Source organism: Ammodytes marinus, assembly GCF_949987685.1.
Source record: "Ammodytes marinus genome assembly, chromosome: 2".
In the NCBI taxonomy this organism is placed as follows: domain Eukaryota; kingdom Metazoa; phylum Chordata; class Actinopteri; order Uranoscopiformes; family Ammodytidae; genus Ammodytes; species Ammodytes marinus.
Window position 1 is genome coordinate 13,855,078 of NC_137231.1, and position 15,759 is coordinate 13,870,836.

General features: G+C 42.0%; 1 protein-coding gene across 2 annotated transcripts in view; it reads left to right on the forward strand.

The window, feature by feature from the left end:
- The first annotated feature begins 1,105 nt into the window (after positions 1-1,105).
- Positions 1,106-15,759, forward strand: part of cemip2 (cell migration inducing hyaluronidase 2) — a 38,869-nt gene continuing 24,215 nt past the window's right edge. For both annotated transcript variants that reach the window (XM_080050684.1, XM_080050685.1), the window contains exons 1-6: positions 1,106-1,314; positions 4,486-4,837; positions 4,991-5,131; positions 5,612-6,179; positions 13,208-13,377; positions 14,992-15,183. In XM_080050684.1, the coding sequence (XP_079906810.1) occupies positions 4,504-4,837; positions 4,991-5,131; positions 5,612-6,179; positions 13,208-13,377; positions 14,992-15,183 (1,405 nt within the window). In that variant the 5' untranslated portion in view covers positions 1,106-1,314; positions 4,486-4,503. The remainder of the gene's footprint in view (positions 1,315-4,485; positions 4,838-4,990; positions 5,132-5,611; positions 6,180-13,207; positions 13,378-14,991; positions 15,184-15,759) is intronic.

A 15,759-nucleotide genomic window follows, 5' to 3' on the forward strand; every position in this document is an offset into this window, starting at 1 on the left:
TGTCAAGAGGTCCGGTCTGCTGCTTGGGCTCGGGACAGTAATAGAATATCGATGAGACAACTGGAAGATTGCTGAGGTTACGGGAAAGGATGCAGGGAAATCCTTCCATGTGACAATGCAAAGATGTACTAATTGTGGGTGCTCTATTTCTCTTACACGGCAAACTCTTACTGTTTTTGATAAATGATCAGTGTTAAATACATTTTTTTATTCATATTTTGTAACCTCAAGGCTAAAATGTATAGTATTCTTTCTCATACCGGCAGCAGGGGGCACTGTGGCCCAGGTTTAAGCCCCTCCTAGTTCATGCTGCTGGTGGTGACCCATTCAACGACTCCTCGGAAACCCCAAATTTCCATCAATAGGTCTTCAGATATGGTCCTGTCCCACTTTCAGATACATTAGGTTTGGAAAAGAAACGCCCAGGATACGTTATATAAAGGCAAGATTTGCTTATTATGAGTACACCAAAAAATTAAATGTGTCTGGAATATTTCTATCGAGTTATTTCCTACTTCACTGTCAATTTCACAGATTTTCCAAGGGATCATGTAAACAGGGTTTCAATATCTCACTGCAGCAGATATAAATCATCATAAAATGTTGCACCATACAACTGCAGCTTGTTATGTTCTACTCAATTTGCCACTATGGACTAACTCTTGCATAGGCTATATTAACTTCAAAATGTATAACAATAAGATATACTAACCTCAAACACCTACTAATAAAAATGTTAATATGACAAAATAACTACCAGCAATAACAAAACAGCATTTTAAAGTAATTCAGCTTTATTGTCAATCCAAATAACATAATAAATAAATAAATATTTATCCTTTATCTTTTGTGATAACATTTCCTTAAGGGAAACAAATGCATTTTTAGGATTTATTTACACAGTCTTAACCCCGTTTACCGTCCTGATATCGTTTTATTTATTTATTGACCAGGTTCTCCAAAATGACACATTTGACGCTAACTTAATTTGTTTTCTGGATTCCCATCAATTTCAGTCAAACTTTTTCGACAGTGTTTGAACGCATCGCCACTTCCTCTGTCTTCCAAGCCGCGCCTGCTTACCTCTCGGTGGGGACAGGGGCAGGGGGCCGACCACGGACGGACGACAGCCCATCTGCAGAAGCAAAAAAAACACCATGTGACGAAAAAGTTTATAAAAGGGGACACGGAAAGCAAACTCACAAGGGTGACAAGTTATTCACTCGTCTCAGCACCACCGGGGTCAACGTTTTTCACGGCTCGGCAGAGAGCGAATGGACAGAGCGGGAGAGAAGCAGGACAGTCTCGCCCACGGTAGCACCTCTTAATGGGTCCTTGGGTAGCACGAGCTCACTGTACCGCGGCGCCCGACCTTTTATCTTGTGTCCGTGTGTGTCTGTGAACCTTTGGAAGTGATAGAGAGGACTCACCGGCTAACACTTTGTGTATTGGGGTTCGTTTTCTTGTGAATGAGAGGCTTCTTGTTAGTCTTCTTAGGCGAGTAGAAGTTGACAGCTTCACAAAGGTGCTTTTGGTGTGTCCAAGCTAGTGTTTAAATGTTTCCCACCATGTGTTACTACGTGTCTCAGTCGTACCTTTAACTGTCAAAGGTTAATAATAACCCAACACAAAAGCCACATATGCTAGCTTTATGTTACTTTAGGTTTTTCTTTGGGGGTGATATATCGGTCACAGGTCTACCCTTTTGAAATGTGAAATTATTACTCGACTAGCTAGTGTTTTCTGATGTTGCCGAAGGAAAACATTCTGATAAATAACCATTTATTTTACTACTAATTAGTGTGACAGAATTGTTTCGGTACAAGGAACACGTGGCTTACTGCTTGCTACACTGCCACTGTCCATCTTCAAAGCAAATTATGATTTACAGCTGAGGAATGTGTGATGATCTGTCCCGCTTTGACTCCAGTGTTTCCCCCACCACGCATCTGTTTGATATCCAGTAGCTCAGAAATCAGGAAAATCTGAGAGTTTGGAGGGGGAAAGAGTGAGTTCTCTATGGTCATTAGGGAATTCTGCATGAGGTCCATCATGGAGTAGTGCAGCCTTTGATGAGTGTGTTTTCCACAAGTTGAATAGCCCTAAGGTGTGTAAGTCCACAACTCGTTATACTCTGACAGGTCAGTTAAAAGCAGGAATCGCTTGGAACCTTTTTTTATATAGGGAGCAATGTGAATAAAAACACAGCCTATAGAGATATAGGCCAAGGCTGTAAAGACTGACACTGGGGGGTCATCCCTTCTAGGGACTGGTGTAGTGACAATGCAATGGCGTAATACTAAATCGGGTAGATGTGGGTGTAACAGCTGCTGCTGAGCCTACAGAGCTGACAGAGCTCTTGTCCAGCGCTCCTTTATTGTGTATTGCATTGTCTATGAGTTAAAGAGGTTTGTTGTGCTCTGGGCATGATGACTAATTGACATTGCAAGACAATGGTCAGTTGTGTGTATGTTTGCAGGATGGCATTGGAGTGTGTGTGAAGCACTGATACACACTTGGAAAGATGATCATTGTTTTCTGGCTGTCTTTGGTACCAAAGAACCTGTGCTTGGAGCAGATGTTGCAGTTTTGCTGCAACCTCTTAAAAAGACTGGCTCATTCGTCAAGTCATGGGGCCAGAATCTGATGTGAGAGCTTGACCTTGCTGACGTTTTATTTATGAAGACCTATAGCAGCAAGCTGAGGTGTCGTTACTGTGGTATAGTGTGTTTGTGTTATAGAAAAGTGCCATTGAAGCCTTTTTTCTGCAGTGTCATTTCCTTTACCCTCTTTGGGTTTGTGTGTGAGACCATATGACCTTTCTGTGTGTGTGTGTGTGTATGGCTTCAGTCCGCTTCAGTTCTTGCTACCTTCTCCAATTTTTTTGTGAAATAAAGTGAGCTCACAGCCTCAAGCGGAGGCACTCTCGTCCTCCTTCACTACTGTAATTGGTGCCATCTGTTTTGGCTGTGTTAACATAGTCTCAGGAATGTTGCAATCCATTATTCACGACCTCCTTTGTTACTGTGGACAAGAGCGGTCAATGTCACTCTGTCCGAGACAAATTGCCAGGGGTTAAGCTGTCTGCTTTTGAATAATAGATTAATAGCCTTCTTTTTTAGGGCAGACTCCCATGATCTTTACCTGGAGGTCCACAAGTGGGATGCTCTAAGGGTTATTGCCCATTTCCCCAGAATCAGCCCTTTCTCTTCCGTCCCCCTGTTCTCCTTTGACTCTCATTTTATGTGCCCTTTTAGTGTCTTCTTCCCCCCTCTGGACCTCTTCTGTCTGACCTCTTTCTCACTACTTTATGTCTTAACCCATAACACTTCATTTTACAATGACACTTTTACTACTATTAACTCTGCCTTGTAGTTTAGTTGAGTTATTATTTCACATACAAACAATATAAAAACGCATAATTACATGTGAGGGTACGGCAGAAACCTGTACAGGCGTGAATAAAAAATCACACCCAAAAAACATTTGAATATTAGAACACAATAAAAAAATTACTCCTTACTACAGTATTTAGCGGTAAAGAAAATAACGTATTCAAATCAACTCTGAAGACAAACCTAGTCCAACAATTTTGGTTAGGAATTAATCTGTTTCACATACCGACAGGCTCATATCGAAGTACATTTTGTTTTATTTTTGTTTAACGTTTAAAGCGTGACAGTGGTTCCTAACGTTTTTCCAATTGCCCATACAAACATACATCCTCAGTAGGGCCCGACCGATTTATCGGCCGGCCGATTATACCGGCCGATTTTCGCATATTTCGGAATTATCGGCATCGGCCATTGTAATACATTAGATTAATTTACACTTGACAGTTCCCCCTGCAAGCAATAGCAGAGGCATTGGTCATCGCTTGACAGTTAATAATAATAATAATTGATAGAATTTATATGGTGCTTTTTTGGAAGTCATTCAAAGACACTTTACATCATAGAGAATCATACATGTAGAAAAAGAAAACAAAATACAGAAAAAATTAAAATAAGGTTTGATGTGGAGTCAGGTGTCATTATGCTTCCTTAAAGAGGTGACTTTTGAGTTGACTTTTGAATGAGTTTATTGAGTCTGAGATGCTGATGTTTGGGGGGAGGGAGTTCCAGAGGGTTGGGTGCAGTAAAATAAAATGCATTGAATTTAGACATATTTGTTACACTTTATTTTTTTTAGACAATGCGTATTGCAATAAAGAAAAAGTTCCTGTACATATTTTCAACAGTAAAAGGTGTATATATATATATATATATATTTAAGGGTTCAAAAATTTAATTTTTTTCAATATATATTTTGGGGATTTTTTTTTTTAATCGGCCGATTTAATCGTAATTTTTCTCTGAAAATAATCGGCATCGGCACTCCAAAATCAATATCGGTCGGGCCCTAATCCTCAGTGAATCTTCATTGTTAATGTTTGTTTTTGTCGTGACTCTTTTCCCTCTTCTTGTCTCATTTTTCTCCTCTCAGGTAGCAGACACGTGTACCATGCCGACCAGTGATGGCCCCAGCCGCTTCCCGGTCTTTGTGGCTCCGCCCCATGCCAACCACCAGCGGCCGCCTGGTTATGTCCCCGGGCGTGTGGCTCCAGTCCGCTCGCCGCCACCTGCCAAAGCCCCACCACCCCCACCGTTAAAACCTCACGGCCCCCCGCCGGAGCGCAGGGCCACTTTCAGCCTGTCTGAAGAGAACCAGCGCAGAGAGCGTGCACAGAGCCTGCAGCAGAGGAAGAACACATTCATCTGTGTTGGAGTGTCCATCGGAGCTTTCTTCCTCTCACTCATCCTCATCCTTAGTCTCACAAGTGGAGATGTTTTAGACGGTCAGTATAACAAAGTACTTGTTCAAATGATTTCACTTTATGTAACCTATAGCTTCTTAACTTGTTGCCCATGTTCCCTGATGTGTATATACCATCTGTGTATATTTTAATTATGAAGTTCTCTGAATTGTTTCTGATTGCTCATGTTCGCAGAGAATTGTCCAGACCACAACCCGTCCCTTAGCATCTGGAACCCGGGCCACAAACCAGAAAAGGCCGTTATTGTCAAGAGGGGACATTTGTTTAGATTGGATTCTTCTGCAACTTTCCTTTCTCTAACCATCCAGTCAGGAGGTAAGAACATCAAGGTGCATGATTTGTGAAGAAGCATTTTGAGGAGGATGCATTCATGTTTATAAAGGTGGAGTCAGCGATTCTGGGGAAAATATTTTTTTTTGTCAAAAACAATAAATATCTCCTCAGGACCTGTCCGTACTGTGTGAGCAGAAAGAAAAATCCAGCGTTAATACACTGCCTCGGCTCTGTAAACAGGCATAATGCTAGCTATGGTTGGCCGGTCCCAGTGACTTTGTTTACATACCCTTTGTTCACATACCCGTTTATTGGGCACACACAGCACTCCGGATCGTGAGGAGATATTGACTTTGATTTTGACAGAAAATATTTTCCCAACAAGCGTTCTCCAGAATTGCTGACTGCACCTTTTATAATATAAAAAGTGACATTGAAGAGCAGATCAAGTTCAGTTTAAATTAAGTTAATTTAACATACAGCAGCACATTACAACTCGGGTTTGTCTCTTCCTTCTCACAGGTCGAGTGGTTTTTGCAGACAATGCCGATGGCTCCAAAAACATAACCCTGAGGACACGTTACATCCTTGTGGAGGAGGGGGGCGCCCTTCACATCGGTGCTCCCAAATGTCGCTACCGGTCTCGTGCCACCATCGCCCTTGTGGGCCGCTCTGACGACAAAGCCGTCCCTGAAGTGCCTGGCCTTGGCCGCAAGTTCATAGGTGTCATGGCCGGTGGGACTCTGGAGCTACACGGCACTGAGAGAGTTTCCTGGTCTCTGCTCACCCGTAGTGTTCCGGCCTCCGGTCTGGCCACGGGAGGTTATGCCTTCCAGCGCAACTTCAGCCGAGGCATCAACCTGCGCGTGGTGGACCAGGACACCGCCGCTGTGCTGCTGTCTGAACGTTTCGACACGCACGAGTCTCGTAACGACAGCCGACGGCTCAGCCAGCTGCTGCGGACCCTGCCGGCAGGCCGCATCGTCACGCTGGCCGTCGGAGATTCGGCTGTCAAAAGTCTCCTGGATGAAACCAAGAAGGCCATTGAAGAGAAGCTCAGCAGCAGCTTTGTCTACGATCTCAAATACAGGTAAATACAGTGTCAAATTAGGAATTTGAGACACAGACTTGTAAATTATGTGTTTTTCTAATCAAATCCAAATGTGTGTATATACACACGGATTGTTTGTTGATGTTTCCCGGGCGAGTGTGTCTTTTGTCAAAGTATAAAATGATGCGTGAGTGGATTTGTGGTGGAGAATCTGCCAGCTCTTGGAGAGTTTGTATTGGTTCTCCGTGGAGTGTTGTCCTTGGAAGTCTAGTGTTTTGTTTATTCATGGTCTCCTGGGGCTGATCGAGAAGGTAAATGTGTTTGTTTTTAACCACTGACGTAAGACCGTTCGCCTTTTGAAGCCTTGTATTTGGACTGACAATATCAGCATTTTGTTTTGCTCATCCTGCCTGGAAAAATCTGCTCTTTCATGTGTCTTTCTTTTCAATTGGGATGTTCCCTTGACGTGTTCCTAGTTATTCCTCTTCCTGTGTTTCCGCTATATCTTGCTTTTCCAGAAAAGGAAGCACGTACCGGATAATGGGGTTACGGTTGTTTCCAGGATTTGTGCAAAATGGTGGTGATTCAGCAGATTTAATGTCCATGATTATGCCCTACAAAGGACAGATACTGGAAGTCTGATCAAGAGTGAAGTCATGTCCATGTTGGCTACTGCCTTTTTGAGCTCCTCAAGTGAAAGAGTCATCTTGATGTGACAGTAGATCTTTTGTAACTGTCACTCAAACACACGTATGCACACATGTGTTTCTTTCAATGGAAAGTCTCTGTGCAGCATTTCACTGAGTTGTTTGTAGTTCGGCCTGGTTCCGTCCCCGGTTGGCTAAAAAGCCAAGTGCTACGTAACGCCAGATTCTCCAGTGTCATATTTCACTTCTGGGGTTGGGTGCCAATGCAAAACAGAGTTTTCAAACAAATCCCATGCACAGAGGTTCAAATGGATCAAACGGTAGAGCCCTGTGTGTTTTCAGAGGTGTTTGTGTGTGTATAGTATACCAATAGGTTAACAATGTGCACTCTCTTCTAAAACGCTTTCGCCGTTTATTGGAGTGGGGATTTTTATCTTGGCTTTCTGTGGATTTGCTCATGGCAGGAGGAAACACATAGCACACATTTATGAGAGAGCATGCAGTTTAATGTGTCATTAAAGTCACACAATGTTAGGCTGAGTGATTTTATGTTGAAAGAGTTTGGGATTGGGGGTAGGGGGGGTATGACGTATAGAATTGAGCATAAAGATGCAGTGTAGATCCGTTTATGACATGTCGACCGTGTTGCGGGGGAAATTGGTGGAACATATTCTGAAAGCTATTGTGCCTGTTCTTTCAACATGTTTTGTTATTTTTTTGTCAAGGCTGTAACACTTCACATGCATGTGTACCCTAGGGCATGCTTCACGAACCTCTTTAACCCAGGAACCTCTTTAACCCAGTGTGACCTTCAACGTATGCTTGGTTTAATGTAAACAATAACAAACTAGGGCATTAAACCCAAATACCCTTGAATTCGTGTTGGCGGTGGCGTTAACCATCCTTCCTGGCACATATACATGAATGTGTTGGCTCCAGCCTCGTGCCTGTTGACCCCTCAGTCTTTAATCTTTGTCTCTCAGGAGAGCACTCACTCACACACATAAACAAATCACACCTATGCATGTCTCTGGTGAATTCACCTTGGGCCTCAATTTCCGGTCAAACAATGAGGTTGTTAAAATGCCGATGGACATCAAATAAAGGATGTTGCAAAAGGAAACAGTGAAACACCCACTCCTTTTCATTCTCTCATATATGTTTGATTTATTTATTTTTCATCTACGCGTTTACGTTGTGATTATGCCAGTGGGAGCAATTATTACGATGATAGAATGGCAAACAGCTGCCAATAATGAGGGAAACTGGGAAGATAGTTCTCCAAGAAGTAGATCGTCATTTGTATAGTGTTTGTAATGTGCCGTGAATTGCAGGCTTTACTGCAGATCCATCATAGTACCCAGTGAAATTGAGCTGTAGAGATAAGTGTAAAGAATTGTTTCCTGTTTGTGTGGAAACACAAGACTTCTACTGAGATAACTTTCCTCTAGTCAATGAGAATGTACAACTGCCTGACCCAGATATGATTCAAGTTGTTTCAAAATAGGCCTCTGAAGGGTCGGACCTGATAACGTGTTTGACGGTCATACCATAGTTTTTGAACAATGGTTCTTAAAATAATTTACATGGATAGCAAAAAGGTGCAGTGTGTTACTACAGAATCAAGTAGTGAAACTCCTCCCTTTTGAATAATTACGGAAGCTACAGTGGCCTTCAAAGCTTCTTACTAAAGATGGAATCATCCACCACTGCCTCAAGTCTTTCCACAAATATCTGGTTATATGAGGTTAAGATGTACAGTATCTAGTTATTTATTCTATGGTACCTCTTCATCTTCCAACAGGTTTATTTTCCAAGTACACCCACTATATATAAAAACACATATGGCCGTTTATCCTATTTAAATAATATAAAAGGCTTATTCTAAGCCATTATACACTAATTAAACATACTTATGATGAATATTTTTTTCCATTTATACCAAGTCTGTTCTGAAAAAATGTCAATCAATTCTACTCACTTCACCTCGTAGCTTGTTTGGAGTGATTCAGCTAATCCCGGAAAACCACAAAAAGCAAGAAGTCATTCTTCAGGCTCAGAGCATGACAATTGAAACACCACTGTCTGGTTTTAGGTCACACGCCCTGAAAAGCTCGCCCAATCCCTTTCCCCATCCACACCCTCAAGCTCCTCAGCTCAAATCATTTCTTCCTCTTTATTTAATCATTGTACTCTCGTTTTGAATGTGTTTTCCTTGACATTCCTGTGTTATAAGACAATGTGCAATAGAGTGTGAAGGGAGTACTTGGAGCCAGTGTTTCCCCCAGCGCTTTATAGCTAAGGCGGCCGCCTTAGCAACGCCAGCCCCCCGCCTTGACTACCAACCACCCCCCCAAAAAAAAAAAAAAAAAAAAATTATTTAATTTTTTTTTTTTTTTTTTTTTTTTAAGTGCTGCACAATTAATGTACTAGCAAGCGCGATGTGTACTTATACATGGTCATAACTGCGCGAAAGGCCGCGATTTGCGGTAAAAAGCATGTCTCCAAGCGTTTCTCTATCATCTGCTGTGTCCACGGCTTTGTGCGCGCGACCGTACTGCACCGCGCGACTACGGCATGCACGCGGGAGAGTTAAATGAGCAGAAGCAAACCGACATTTAACTGGTGGTGATAATAAACGCGGTGCAGTTCTATGGGGATATTTAGCTGAACAGAAAGAAGTGCTCTGCAAAGCTAGAACAGTTTAAGACTCCACATCACTGTGGCAACACAACCTATCTATCAGCTCAGACAGCGCAGAGAAAAGTTTGATGAATGCATGAGAGTGATGGCCCAGCCAAGTTTCAGTAAGTGTTTACAGAAGTGCCACACTGTTACTGTCTTTGACCTTTGGAGAAATGTATTTAGTCATTTTAAGGGGAAAACACATTGTATTTATTATTTCAACTATTGAGTTATTTTTCAAACAGCATGCTACTGTAGGCCAAGAAGATTTATTTTCTGAATTTTCAATGCTGCTTTATTTTTACGTTTTAAATTTGGAAATACATGTTAGAAAACGACCAATAAACTCTGTATTTAAAAAGAAATCAAGCAAGTAGGCTAAAAACAACCATTAATGAATTATAGGCTATCTCATCACAATAGGCCTATTGTCCACAATAATCGCACAACAGCCCCCCATCCAAAAAGGAACTTTAAAGTTGAATTTTCACTTTTATGTGCATACACATGTTGAGTGTATGGTCCATTATTTGTATTTAGTGTGTCTGTATAGTATTGCACCAAAACAGTAGAAGTTTTCTTTAATTGTGCTTTGTACTGTCTGCATGTTTGCACATAATTTGTACCTGCACATAGCAAACAAAATTGCACAACTGTAAGGTCAGTGTCTGTTGTATTGAAATTAACAGTTTATTTCTTTACTGCGCATTGGCATCTTTGAGCAAAATACCCCCCAAATTTTCGCCGCGGCGCAAGGCGCCGCGCCTCCAATGACCCAGGGCAGTGACCACCTTGACTAAGCCATTTTCTGGGGGAAACACTGCTTGGAGCAAAAATGAAAAGTTGAATTTTTATAAGTTTTGGGACTAGAGAAGGTACACCCATTGTTCCTCTCAACACCCTTCCGGGAATCCTTCATCCTTAATTTGATTATCCTCAGGCTCCTTTCCTTTCATCTCATTTTGTTTTTATTGCCACATGAATTCACTCTGATTGGTATTTAGTCGCCCGGTCATCTCACCCCATATCCTGCTTCAGGCTCATCCCAGGCCTTCAGGGAAATACACTAGGGGCTTGTTGAATCTCATATAGCCCGTGTGAGTATTTGTCTGGTCTGGTCTTTAGAAACAACACATCTGGGCCCTGATTCCTGAGCCAAACAGACTGAAAAACACAGAGAAACTTTATAATGGGGGGGCTGTGGCTATTAAGCAGGTAGGGCTGTCGTCTAGTAACCGCAGGGTTGGTGGTTCGATCCCCACCTCCTGCCACATGCCGAAGTATCCCTGTGCAAGACACTGAACTCTAAATTGCTACCAATGGCTGCATTAGTGTATGAATGGCTAAGAGAGAGAGAGGCAAATCATTAAGTTCGATCAGCCTACAGCCTCCACACACATCCTGCGTTTACCTCTGGAGCGCGTCACCGTCCGTTACTGCTGCCTCTCGCGCTTTTTTCGGACCCACATGGAACGTCTCAACTGCTGCTGCAGCGCTGCTTCTAAAAGCCCTGTCTTTCTACATGGAGTTTTCATAGATTATTCCCATATTAAGTTGTTTCATGTCATTTTATGATGCATATGATTAATATTGAGTTTCGACAGTAATCCTAGTGCCTGGTTCCCCCTTTTTTATTTACCGTACTTTTCGGCCTACAAGCCGCGACTTTTTCCCCGTTTTTCGACCCTGTTATTACACAGCACAGTATATATTCTGTAGCTACTGGGGATGGGCGTTAGTAATCGAGTACTCGAGTACTCCTCGTTTCAAATGATCTCGATTGGTGGATGAGGAAAATCGTTTTTTGTTTTTTTTAGTGTTTGTAGCCTTTAGGCCGGCCGGCGGGCCGCCCCTATTTTAAAATGTTATATACGTGTACAAAACGGCACAAAACGGATATAAAGTTTAATAAAATGAAATATTTTTGATCCAAGTTAAATAAACTAAGCGTTGTGTCAAACAGAAACCGCAAATAACTGCCACCTCCGTGCAGCGCAGCCAGTGTGTGGTCTCCACAGCACCGCGGAGCTGAATGCGTGCTGGAAAACTTGGAAAATCACGTAAAGAAGCCAGGCTGACTTCGGGCACATTAGAGCAAACGACATTTAAGAAGCCTTTATTATGGAATATAGGATTGAGATTCAAAAGCCGACGGTGTAACGTTCCGTTAACGAGGAATTAGTCGCGGTAATTAGTCACGGACAGGAGTGAGCATTACGCGGTTGGATATACTAGCCTACTACTTCTACTGCTTTGGTGAGTTATTTAGCCTATCTATGTGTTTAAATTGTAGGACAATAATTTTATTGTATTTGCTGCCCTTCTTATTTTAAATGTCTATTTTGAATGTTAGCCAACTACAGCCCATGCTTTTTTTCTCTCTCTTTTTTCTCTCTCCACCGCAGACCTACTCGATCGGTTTAAATTGTGGCCCGCTTATTTAATTACTTTCAGTTAGGAAAATGTGTTTTAAACTTGTGGAAAATAAATCCTTAATATCATATGGCAACTGTGACTGTTTGACATAAGCATTGAGCGCTTTATTGCGGTCAACCGTTGTTCTGTAGACAGATGCGTTGCGTCCTAAAAATAGAAAAAAGTTTAACGAGGAATCGATTGATCCTCGAGGAATGCAAGCGATCACACGAGTAGCGAAAACACTCGTGCCCATCCCTAATAGCTACTATTGCACAAAATGGTAACACTTACGTACGTTATGCAAATATGCAACTTGTTTGTTGAAATGTGGGAGCTTCCTCAAGCAGCCATCTCTTTCCCGACAATCCCCTCTGTGCACGAACTCTTACATATGGTAATTAAACATTATAACACCTGCAGCTTATTGTCCAGTGCGGCATATAGTACGGAAAGTACGGTATTTATTTTTTCCACATTTTCGCTTGTGGGAAGTCTTATTTTGAAAGGGACACACCAGGAAAACCTAAAACTACAGTGAATGCTGCTGGTATGACTGTCAACAGAGTATTTCTCCATCAGTTCAAGCAGAGAGACGTGCGTCTCCCTGAAAAAATAGGCGAGCCTCCTGAGGTAAAGTGAAGCTTCGCTGCAGAAGCGCCTCCGACGGCCGTCGGCAGCGCGTCCGAGGTTGGATGTTTGGCCGCTGTAGTGTGTTTACACAGTCGGTGATAAATAAGTCAGACGCAGACATGCAGTAGAGGTAGGATGTGTGTTTCAGGGGTTAGAATATCTGATGCCTTCACTGCGTGAATGTGTGTGAAAGCTGTGAATGCGACAGAAGTGTTAAGCGCTTCGAGTAGTCAAGTATGACAAGAAACACGCTATATAAGTCCATTTACCATCTAAGTACAATTCACATCCTATATATATACTGTATCTGTAAGATATCACCTACATTTGAATTTCACTGAAAACCTGCAAGGCTTTTTTTATATAGGTAACATGAAATGCCATTACCTTCTCAGTCTGGAAAATAATAAAATAATGTTTTTCATGACTATGTGTGGTTGTGCGTGCAAATGTAAGCCTGGTTAAGATTAATCAACTAACGAACCTGTGAAGAGTGTTGATGATTGCAGTAACTTTCAGCTACACTTAAAAGTTATTCTCATCATCAAGGAAAAACTAAAGCAGTGAATTCAATCATTGGTCGTTCTTCGATATGGATTTGTGATTACGTTCTCTAATGTCTGAAAATGACTCACTCTTCTTTCTGTCTTTTTCCTACTCTTCTGTCCATCCCTCTGGTCTCTGCAGACAGGCGTGGGCTTTGGTGTCGGTGGTAGGTGGCGATAACACGTCATGCTCAGAGGACGTAAGGGAACATGAAAACCACGACACAGGAGGGAAAGCGCTGGCAAGGCGAAACTTCACTACCGTGGACGGAGTGGGCTTCTCTGTCACGGCCTACAGCGAGTGGAAGAATGGTGAGAAGCAGCTTGTCATGGCATAGATTTTAAACCAGTTCAACATACGGTATATGGATGGGCATTGACAGCAGTAAGAAATGATAAAGTGATCGGCCCATTTATTTTAGTGCTTTGTCTGTGCCTTCTGTCATTTGGTGCCTCTATATATGTTGGATAAAAATAGTCTTTAGCCATTCACATTAACAGGCTTCATTATGATTGAAGCGGTTAAGGTGAAATGGCTTTGTTTCTCTAGCTTTGATGGGGTGAAGGGTTTATAGAAAGGTGACAGGGGGAGGAATGAGGTTTACCATATGCACGATCAATCATCTGAACATGAAAAACATTCTTCTGTGTGGGTGACAGTGTTTTTGCGACCGCGTCATTCTGACCAATACCAAGTGTTAAGGCAGTAAATGTTTGGTTTGGGTGAGCCATTTGCACAACCGCTTTCTTTATTTATTGTGGCTTTCCTTGCCCACACCTTGTAAAATACATTTTGACAGTGATTGAGTTTTACTGTTGAACATGAAGTGTAACAATTTTCTGTAAACAAATTCTAAAATGTTTTCTTTACTATTTTGATTGATATTGCCCACAACTGAACAGTATAACTGCTGTAAACAGTCCCTTAATGTCTTATAATGTAGAATTTGGGGTATATTCAGTGTAAATAAATTACTTAATTATGCAGTATTATATAAAAATACAGAAAAAAAATATTAGGAAACGTTATATTAAACGTATAAAGAACATACTTCTCTCTCTCTTTCTTGTCCTCTGTTATCTCCATGTCTTTTAGAAATAATGGTATAATGGAATCATCTTGGTGTTACAATATTATGCTACAATTGAGACATTTGAGTGAAATTGTACAATGTCAAAAATCTCTTAAAGAGGACCTATTATACTACTTTTCTGGTCTTAATTTCTTGTTTTACACTGCTATAGAGCAACCTGACACGAATCACATCACAAAAAACTATGTAGATTTTCGGGAAGCTCTTTCTCTTATTTTGGCGATCCAGCACATCCTGTCAACACTTGAGTGTGTGTGCTTCGGCAATCTCCGCTCCCTCCGCCTGTGCATCGGCCATCTCCGCTACCCTCCCCCCCCCTCCTGCAAACCCCACTCCGTTGTGATTGGTTACCTTCCTTCCGAAACACTTTCAGTGGCGGGAAGCGCGAGCATGGACCTATAAGGGCGCGAGGCAGACGCGAACAGGGAAGTGACAGCATTACCATACATGGAAACATCCGCGTGGTCACCTCACCAATTTTTATGCGACGTCACGAATTATGAAAGGGTAGACCGCTTTGAAGACGTGACTTCTCGACTGGCTAGAATAGTGTTTAGTGCTCTGCACAGACACCCCAGACGGTCAGCAGGGAATACGTCGAAATGCATGTAAGTCATTATTTGATAATTTAGTATGGTTAAGCATGACTATGAATCATCATAACAACGTTTATAGGTCATAAAAGTCAAAAAGCATCATAGGTCCTCTTTAAAGTAAAAAATCAATGGTTATTTTTCATTTTCAATGCATTACAAAAAGGTAGAATTAATCATTTTTAAAGTGTATAACTGAAGAAGAATTCTCTTAAATGAAGTGCTAACTCCCCTTCCAGGTTTCCCCATCTCAGGTTTCCAGGTGGATGCTGTGGATCAGGTGGTGCTGAACCTGCAGGATGAAGTGCAGCAGACCTGGCAACCCAGGGATCAGATTGTAGTTGCCAGCACGGACTACTCCATGCACCAGGCTGAAGAGTTCACCTTGTTGCCCTGTCCTCACTGCACCAGCAGGCAGGTCAGGATCCAAGGTGAGAGAGAATGAACAGTGCTGGTGTGTGTGTGTGTGTGTGTGCGTGCATTCAAAGAATAGATCCGGTTACTGTGGCTACACAATTTCTGTAAAATGGGTTGAAAGACCGAAATAAATAGGAAGGAACATATACAGGAAGTACAGTACTGATGTATTTCATATAAGGAAGCTTATATTAAGACTTCTGAGCAATGTCGTGCCAGCAGCAGCAGAAGACACAGAAGATCTTACACTGACTTTTTATTTTAGTCAATAAATGTGATTAGCAGATGTTGAGCCACTCGTTGTGAGGTCCAGAGAGATCTAATTTCCTGTTCAGCTGTTCCAGTGATGTAAGATTATTGGAGGAGGCTAAAGAGAGATTGTTGGCCTGTGATGTGATAGTAGCCTCAGGAAACAATAGCCCCCGTGGCTGTATTTATGTTGGTACATCGCCTCCGCTTCACAACCTCCTCCTACCTTCTTCTACTCTAATGTGGTTAGTTACTGTTATCCATTTTATGAGACATGTTTTCTGATCTCATCAACGTCAACTCCTTTCCTGGAGAGAAGGGTGTGTGTGTGTGTGTGTGTG